An 8,399-nucleotide genomic window follows, 5' to 3' on the forward strand; every position below is an offset into this window, starting at 1 on the left:
GGGGGGGGGGTTGCTCCGAGCCATGTCATTGGTGCCCAAGAGGTGAAGGTTGTCCCATTGCGGACAGCAGGATGCTTTTTTGTTGTGAAGTTGAGTGTGCGGCCTCCCCCTCCCTCAAAAAAAACCATTTCTCTCTCTGTGATCTTCGTGGTTTGAGAAGAAACACACTTTGCTATTAGTTAAATGAGGAGTGTCATCAGTGCTTTCATGTTGTAGTCTTTTTGTTGTTGTTGCAGTACTTCTTCCCCTTTTGGCAGAGAGAATTTTTCTTGTGGCCGTCGTGCCCAGCGTGTGTTGAGTATTGGCTGCGCAGTATGTGTTTTGTGTAAAGTGCAGAAAACAACCCAAACAAAAAAAAAAACAATAGAAAAGCGAGATGGTTTTTGCCTTTTGTAGTCTTTTTTTTTTGCTTGCCTTGTGATAGCGAGTTATTTCTCCCTCTTGTTTTTGCTTTATGGACCTATATGCTGTTAGCGTAAAGGAGAGGTGTAAGGACTACTTTCTTGCCTGCACCCTTTTTTTTGCTGTGTGCGGAATGAGTGGCTACGCTGGGCACCCTAGTCAGTTGCACGATTGCCGTAAAGCGGGGTTGGTTGTGGTGTGCTGGGGCTTCAGGGACTGGCTCGCGTTGATTCTTTTTTTTTTTCTCTTTCCACTATTACTCTGCAAAGAGAAAGAACACGGTGTTGGGAGCATATTTTAATTATTATTTTTTTTTTTTTGCGCCGGGAGGGCCTCATTCATGAGGATTTTTTATGAGCCAAGGGCCTTGCAGAAAGAGATTCTGGCACTCCGCGGCCGTGGGAGGCGCATCGCGTTGGTCCCCACGATGGGGAACCTCCACGAGGGTCATGTGTCCCTCGTTCGTGAGGCCGTGCGAAACTCCGACACGGTGATCGTGTCGATATTCGTAAACCCCACGCAGTTCGCTCCCAATGAGGACTTCGCTGCGTACCCGCGCACGTTCGAGGACGACCAGGCGATGATCGCTGCGGTCGCTCCGGACGCCATCATCTTCTGCCCGGACACAGCCGCGATGTACGCGCCAGACGCCTCAGTGTGGGTGGACGAGATGGCGCTCTCAACGTCTCTTTGCGGGCGAGCGCGCCCAGGTCATTTTCGTGGTGTCTGCACTGTTGTGACCAAGCTGTTTCATATCGCGCTGCCTGACCTTGCTTTCTTTGGGCAGAAAGATGCACAACAGGCGTTAATTATTCGGCGCATGGTGCGAGATCTTGATTTTCCTATTGAAATTGTGGTGTTACCGACTGTGCGTGAGCCTGACGGGCTCGCCATGAGTTCCCGTAACCGTTTTCTCTCGCCGGGTGACCGTGCGAAGGCGCCGGCCCTCTACGCGGCGTTAGCGAAGGCGGAGACTCTTGTGCGTGCTGATCGCACTCTGGAGGCGAAAGCAGTGCGGACTGGAATTGTTGATGCTATTATGGGACTTGGTGGCGTGATCGATTACGTCGAAGTTTTGTCGAGCGACACGCTTATGCCTGTGGAGAACTGCACGACAGCTCTACTGATTGCACTGGCATACAAGTTTGGACCCACGAGGCTCCTTGACAACGTAGTAATCCAATGATATATATCACAAACGGTGGAGGATCACGTTGCGACGGCTAGCGACTGGACTTTCCTTTCTTTTTAAATTTACTGTTCACCGGGTTCTGCATATATATATATATGTATGTATCAGCACAACTTCAGGTTTTCGAGCGTCCTAAAAAAAAAAAAAATTGTTGCATTTTTATTCATTTGTTTGCGTCGTGTTTTATTGACTTCTTCCGGTGTTAAGGCACTTGGGTCGCCTGTCCGGCGTGTGCCGGGTAAGTGCCCGTGGGGGACACGGGCTACATTATTGTGGCTGCCAACTTCCTCGAGTGCCTTTGTTTTTCTCTTTTCTTTTATTATTCTGCAGATGGGGATATGCCAAACTGTTGGCGGCGCCGCCACGAGCGGGCGCGGACTAACCGGGCGCCAAGTTGCTGGCGCATTAGCAGCAACAGCTGCTGCCCAACTGCAAAGTCACCGCGACCGTCTGAAAGCGGGGAATGGAGACACCGGAATAGTGAGGCGGAGCGTTAGTGGGGTGAAACAGTCACTTGCCCAAATCGATGAGTCGAAGTATAACGAAACACGTGTGCTGCGATTTAATGTACCGAACAACGAGGGTAACCAGGAGGAGGTGATTGTGCACGAATACGCCCCAGAGGTGTTTCGCTTTCTTAGACAGCTTGACGGCCTCGATGAAGACGTGTTCGCCGATGAGTGGACGCTGCCGGAAGAGCGGCTGCGATTAGAACTAGGTGAGGGACGCTCGATGGCGCTCTTCCTCAAGTCCAAGTCGATGGATCTTATGTGTAAGACGATCGCCGAGGCAGAGGTGAATGTCCTGCTCGGGTTTCTCCAGAAGTATACAGAGCACCTCGCACATAACGTCGACACGCTGCTGATGCGCTTTTCGATGCTTCTTCGTGTGGAGGCTGGGAAGGAGGTTGGCTTCATTCTGTGCTTCGACGATGTGTTCGGCTCCTGCCACACGCTTAACGAGAAGTGGGACCTCAAGGGGCGCATGCCGAAACCAGGCAAGTACCAACACTTTCTAAAACTTATTCGCCACCCGTACGAACCCAACCCATATATCATAGACACACCACGCGAGACCATCGCTGTGCCGGGGTTCTTTGAGTCTATGCAGGACCGCGTTGTCGTTGTGGAGGCCGCTGACAAGGACAAGCTGGCAACGCGGAAAGACAAGGACCTCACGCGTCTCTTCTGGTTGGAAAGGGAGAAGAGGAATCAGCTGCTTGAAATACTTGTGCATGACTATGAGTTCCTGGGTTCTGTGGGGCTTATGGATTACTCCCTTCTTATCGGTGTTGCGTACAATGAGAAGAAGGTGACGCGCTCTGGCAAGCACATATGGAGCATGCGCATGACATACCCAATAGGCAGCGAGGGGGCAGCGGACGCGAAGGAGATTCGCCCATCGCCACTTCAGCGCTCCTCCAAGATGCACAAGTTTGCTGCTGGCGTTAGCAGTCTCTACGACCAAGAGGTGTATTACATCGGCATCATCGATATGTTGACACTGTACACGTGGAAGAAGAAGACGGCGAATTTCTGCAAGTCCCTCCTATGGAAGGCCAAAACTCTCTCTACTGTCCCGCCTCTTAAATACCGTGATCGTATTATTCGTTACACCCGAAAAATATTTCCCGGCGTAGAAATTAGAGACGCCGGCTACAATCCCTGAAGCTTGTGGGATGCCTAGTGAGTTAGTGAGTAAGGCAGAGAGGAGATAAGGCGAGAAAACGAAGGAAAAGACACTCAACATGGTGGAAAAAAAAAAGAAACATATTGTCTTGTGTAATGCATCTCTTTTGTTTCTTCTTGCGCACGTATGCCACTGTGGTGCCTCTTTCCTTATATGATTTGGTGCTGCTATCACTTCCTTTATTTTTGCTACTGCTGCTGCTGCTCCTCCTCCTCCTCCTCCTCCTCCACGGCGCGGCTGATATGGGAGAAACATTCATTAGTGAAGCGTCTCCCCAACGATGGCGCAGAACATTCTGCTCGACCCGAGCATCCGCGACTGGGTGCTTCTGCCCCTCATCGCCATCGTCATCTTTGTCGGGGTTTTACGCCACTACGCTGGTCTTCTTATGAGCTCGAGCCCCCAACCCAAAATGGAAAGAATGTGCTGCGTTAACGTTTCCAATTACTCCCGCCTCTTGCTGACGGAGGGTAAAAAACTTTCACCCGAGGCATTTAAGCGGCGGTCAGAGGCGATGCGAAAAGGACCACTACAGAAGAAGATTGAGGTGAACCCGATGGAGATGATGCAGGACCCCTCTATGATGGGGGAGATGATGAAGAACAATATTCTCATGATGGTGCCAAACATGGGCATGATGATGCTCGTTTCCTACTTCTACTCCGGCTTTGTTGTGGCGAAATTCCCATTTGGGCTTACCCCGCGGTTCCGCGGCATGATGCAGCGCGGCGCTGACATTGATGACCTCGACTGCAACTACGTTACATCTCTCAGCATGTACTTCCTCATCATGTTCGGCTCCAACGGCATCCTTCAGCTGCTGCTGGGCGCTGGGGCGGGAAACAACGACCAGGCGTTGCTGATGAGCCAAATGGGCGGTGGCGGCCCGCAGCAGCCGGTGGACTACGCGAAGGTTTTCAAGGCCCTCGGGGAGGAGTTGGAGCTCGCGCAGGACCGCCACAAGTGGGCCTACGAAAATGCCCCGCAGTTGCTCTTGCAGGGGAAGTAGCGGTGTTCACGATGCAGTCGGCAAAGGTGGCTTGCCATATTGGCGCACGTTTCCCGCCTCCGCCCGGCATGCATTTAAAGCACATACACACACACACAGAGAGAGAGAGAGAGAGAGAGAGAGAGAGAGAGAGAGAGAGGCACGAAGAGGAAAAACGAAAAGGAGAAAGGAGAACGAAGAACCGAGACCAAGAGAAGGAAAAACAACCGTAACAACCCCCCATGCCGTTTTGATTAGCGGCTTTGTGTGTATGCTGCTTCGTATGATTTCCTTGCAGCTGCGAAGTTAGAAAAAAAAAAGTTGCTTTTTCTGGTTTTCTGTCGTCACTCTTGTTGTTAGAAACAGACATCGTGTGGCGTGAGGGGATGAAGCCAAGAAAGAAGACGCGCCGTCTCACGTGTGATGCTTTCCACGAGGAGGAGCTGGCGCAGATGCAGCACATCCACGAGTTGGTGCGCAACAAAGCTTCTTCACGTCGTCACACTTTTGACGTCACGGCGCCCGAGACATTGAGGCTGCCCCCGCTCAGGCGGAGGAACGTGACCTTTTTCATGCGGCCGTGCAGGACCCACACGACGCAGGTGCGGCACAGAGTTGCTTCTGTTGTGGAGTGGAAAGATTCACTTCGCCGTGGCATGCTGCGAGTGCCGCCAGACAATCCGCATCATCGCCGCTGCAACACTCATGATCACACCTGTGATGAGGTGAATCAAGTGAATGGTGTTAAATGGACCCTGGCCAAGGAAACAGAAGAGAATGTCGATGCGAACAGCGACAGCGTGGCCTCGACGGTCAAGAGTTTAGTGGCCAACGACGTAAATCCGAGGGAGCCGCAGCTAGAGGATGTACTGAGGAGTGCTCTCGGGCAGCGTGCACTGGAAACCCTGCAACGCCTGTTTCTTCCTCGGTGGCGCCTCTACATGCACCTCATTGGGCGCAGTCGCAAGCCAGCGGTTGCCAAGGCCACTCCTCAGCGGCGCCGCAGTCCTGTACGGGAAGTGATGATTAATGTCATTCTCTTATTTCTGCGCTCAGAACGGTTACTGCCGCTCGTTGAGTTTCGCCGCTGGAAGGCGGCAGTGACGAAAATTCAGCGTGCATTCCGGCAGTACAAGAAATGCTTGGAGGCCCGTGTAGAACTTAACTACCTCAAGTTGCGTAGCGATGTCGAGCAGCAGTATTGGATGGATGTGGCGAAGTCGTGTGAGAGGGAAACGGAGGAGCTTGGCGTCAGGAACAATAGCGTCAACGACTGCGAGTTGGACGTAGCGGACTTCTACTTGGCCGGGCCCCTCCCGGAGTCGATGCTGCGGCGCGAGCTGCACACCGCCTTGCGTTGCCACCTCCGACGTACACTGGGAGCTGTTGTGTCGCAGCAGTCCTCGGTCTTCTTGCCCATGTCGTCCTACTACGCCGTTCTTGACAACGCGTGCTATATCACCAGCGTGATGCGCAACAGCCAAACGCTGCGCTCACACTTGTGCCGGCGGCCGAGACTGATATCGATTTACTGAGCTGCCTGCACCCCAACCAGGTCGTTAATCGCTCCCACCAACCTCATGTTGTTCGAGCTGAACGAATGAGAGAGGAAGAGAAATAAAGAGAGAAGGAAGAGTAGCGAAGCTGGAAGGTTTGGGGGCGCAACTCTCTTTATACCGGCCTCCCTGCTCGGGCCGCTCCGTACTAGATGAGGCGGCCGCGGAGTACAGGACGATGTAGTTGTCTATATTCACTTCGATATACGAAGCTGAGAGATGATGGAGGACAGTTTGTTGTGGGCCGTGCGGCTTAGATCCACGCTGGCGACGGTCAAAGCACAAAACTGGAGGAAAAAAACATATTGCTTGAGTTCTCTTGCATACTGGTGCTGTGATCACTTCGACCGCGCTTCCTCTGTCTGTTTCTGAGCTGGCTTTCTACCCCCCTCCCTATTCAGCTGTACTTGCTAGAGCGTCTTTTTTCCCACGTGGATGCTGCTGCCCATTGTGGTGGCAGCGGCGCACACACATATTGGCGTGCACGAGGGCACGCAAGGGCATGCTTCATGCCCTTGTAGATGAGTCGTTTGCCCGCTTCACCCGGTTCTCGTGTGCCGCTGTACAAGTTTTGGCTAGAGTCCTAACTGTATCATTGGATTTCTTTGTTGACTGCCTTTCAATTTGTCGTCTTGCCGCTGAACCTCTTTCTCTTTCTCTTTCTCCTTGTACTCTCGTTGACAGGAAGCGAACAACAAGAGAAAAACACACTCCACTATGCACTTGCAGGTGTACATCGTTGATGGAAAGCGGCAGTACACTCTGAAGAAGATGGACCCGGAGGGGAAGCCGACGCTCAGCGCCCACCCCGCCCGCTTTAGTCCTGACGACAAGTACAGCCGCCACCGCATCACCATTAAACGCCGCTTTAAGTCACTCCCGTCGGAGAAGCGGCCGCGGCCTCTCTAAAGCTGTGTGTGCTGACTGGTAGCTGGTAACTTTTCTCTCAATTAAAGGTAATGTTGCGGTGAATTGGGAAGAGTGACCTCCCCCCCCCCCCCCNCCCCCCCCCCCACTGTTCTGTTAGTTCTGCTACTACTATCTGAATGCACCTTTCTTGTTTGCCTTGCTTTTTTTTTGGTTCGCTTTCCATTGTTGCCGTCCATAGCCTCATTGGCTTATGAAATGGAAAAATACTCGGCGTCAAAGCTTAGGACACTGCACCACTGGTCCTCACCTCTTTCATCGAGGCGGAGATGCGTGCGTGTTGCTCTTGTTGTGACCCTCTTGATAGTGCTGGTCTTGTTCGCGCTGCTTCCGCCCAAGCACAGGGAGAGCGCTTCACTGATGAATGCTGCCGCTGCGGTTCCTCCTCTGCCTCCTCGTGCGAGGATACACATCTATGAGCCGATTTCGTCGATGCAGTCGCTGAGCGACGTTCTCGCTCACCGCGCCGACGTGCGAAATGCACTCGAAAGTATCTACGTGATTCGCACCGAAACCGCGCTGTTGTCTGTTCCGCCCACCTTCCGTGAAAAGGCGGCGGCGATGTTCTCTGCCTACGGTGGAACGCACGAGGAGCTAATGCGTGCCTTGGAGGAGCAGCGCGTAGTTGAGGTGTGGAACCGCATTACCGGTGAGAATGCTCTGTTCAACAGCATCCGCAAATTCAGGCCGGGCGGTGGCAGCAGCGGCGGCGACGCGGCGGAGCAGGAGGCGGTGGCGAAGTCGTACACAGAGGGCAGCGGCGTGGCGACATGTGACTTCTGCAGCATGAACCACACGGCGGAGGATGTTTTTGGACGAATTGTGGGCAAACACTCGTTCACAGCAGCCAACATCGCCAAGCTTAGTCGCTGGCACAGCCTCATCATCACTGACGTGCATGATCCTTTGGCCTATAATGAGGATGTCATCGCTGACATCATCGATGTGTCGCACAAATGGTTTAAGAGGGCTCACCACGAAGACTCCCTCCACACATATCCTAACATTATCTGCGATATTGGCAAAAGGGCGTCAGCCTCACAGGTGCACCTACATCTACAGGTAGCGTTAACGAGAGATCACTACTTCTCTGGCATTGATCAGCTCCAGCGCGCGGCAGCACGATTCTCAAAGCTTAAATATTATAGCTACTGGGACGAGGTCGTCCGCCTACACGACATGATTGGCTTGTCTGTTCGAGTTGGCGACAATGTGGTGCTCTCGAATGTGTGCCCTCGCAAAGAAAAGGAGCTTTTAGTTATCAGCAGAGACCCGGAGGACCCTTCATTTGCCCGCGCTGTTGCTGTTGCGCTGATGGCACTCCGCGATGCCGCTGGTGTGCGGAGCATGAGCTTTGCTGTTTCGTACCCTCCGCTGAATGCGTCGGGTAACTACAACAAAGGGGAGATGCCGGCGATTTTTCGCGTGATTGACAGAGGTAGTGCGCTGGATCCGCGTGGTGACACAGGTGCACTTGAGTACTTTGGAAGCACATACGTTGCTGCAGACCCGTACGCAATTATTCCTCACCTAGTCCTCACAAAGAAGCGTCTTTTCAAACAAACGAAGTTGTAACTCTTGCGGATATGTTTCATGAAAACTTGACGGATAAGAAACAAATTATATATATATATATATATATATA

At 52.7% G+C, this 8,399-nt stretch overlaps 5 protein-coding genes across 5 annotated transcripts; all 5 read left to right on the forward strand.

Annotated features, from left to right (window-relative positions):
* Window positions 1-742: 742 nt before the first annotated feature.
* DQ04_00571210 (pantoate--beta-alanine ligase) lies at window positions 743-1,588 on the forward strand (the record flags this gene model as incomplete). Its single annotated transcript, XM_009309285.1, has 1 exon — window positions 743-1,588. The coding sequence occupies one exon, from the start codon at window positions 743-745 to the stop codon at window positions 1,586-1,588; it is 846 nt and encodes a 281-aa protein (XP_009307560.1).
* Window positions 1,589-1,924: 336 nt separating this feature from the next.
* DQ04_00571220 (phosphatidylinositol-4-phosphate 5-kinase) lies at window positions 1,925-3,262 on the forward strand (the record flags this gene model as incomplete). Its single annotated transcript, XM_009309286.1, has 1 exon — window positions 1,925-3,262. One exon carries the CDS (start codon window positions 1,925-1,927, stop codon window positions 3,260-3,262), a length of 1,338 nt encoding a protein of 445 aa, XP_009307561.1.
* A 301-nt stretch (window positions 3,263-3,563) lies between these two features.
* Window positions 3,564-4,292, forward strand: DQ04_00571230 (hypothetical protein; the record flags this gene model as incomplete). The annotated part of the gene is made up of 1 exon (XM_009309287.1): window positions 3,564-4,292. One exon carries the CDS (start codon window positions 3,564-3,566, stop codon window positions 4,290-4,292), a length of 729 nt encoding a protein of 242 aa, XP_009307562.1.
* Window positions 4,293-4,657: 365 nt separating this feature from the next.
* On the forward strand, window positions 4,658-5,806 carry DQ04_00571240 (hypothetical protein; the record flags this gene model as incomplete). Its single annotated transcript, XM_009309288.1, has 1 exon — window positions 4,658-5,806. The coding sequence occupies one exon, from the start codon at window positions 4,658-4,660 to the stop codon at window positions 5,804-5,806; it is 1,149 nt and encodes a 382-aa protein (XP_009307563.1).
* Window positions 5,807-6,952: 1,146 nt separating this feature from the next.
* DQ04_00571250 (hypothetical protein) lies at window positions 6,953-8,329 on the forward strand (the record flags this gene model as incomplete). Its single annotated transcript, XM_009309289.1, has 1 exon — window positions 6,953-8,329. One exon carries the CDS (start codon window positions 6,953-6,955, stop codon window positions 8,327-8,329), a length of 1,377 nt encoding a protein of 458 aa, XP_009307564.1.
* Window positions 8,330-8,399: the final 70 nt, after the last annotated feature.

This window comes from Trypanosoma grayi (assembly GCF_000691245.1).
Source record: "Trypanosoma grayi strain ANR4 Tgr_57_V1, whole genome shotgun sequence".
NCBI lineage: Eukaryota > Euglenozoa > Kinetoplastea > Trypanosomatida > Trypanosomatidae > Trypanosoma > Trypanosoma grayi.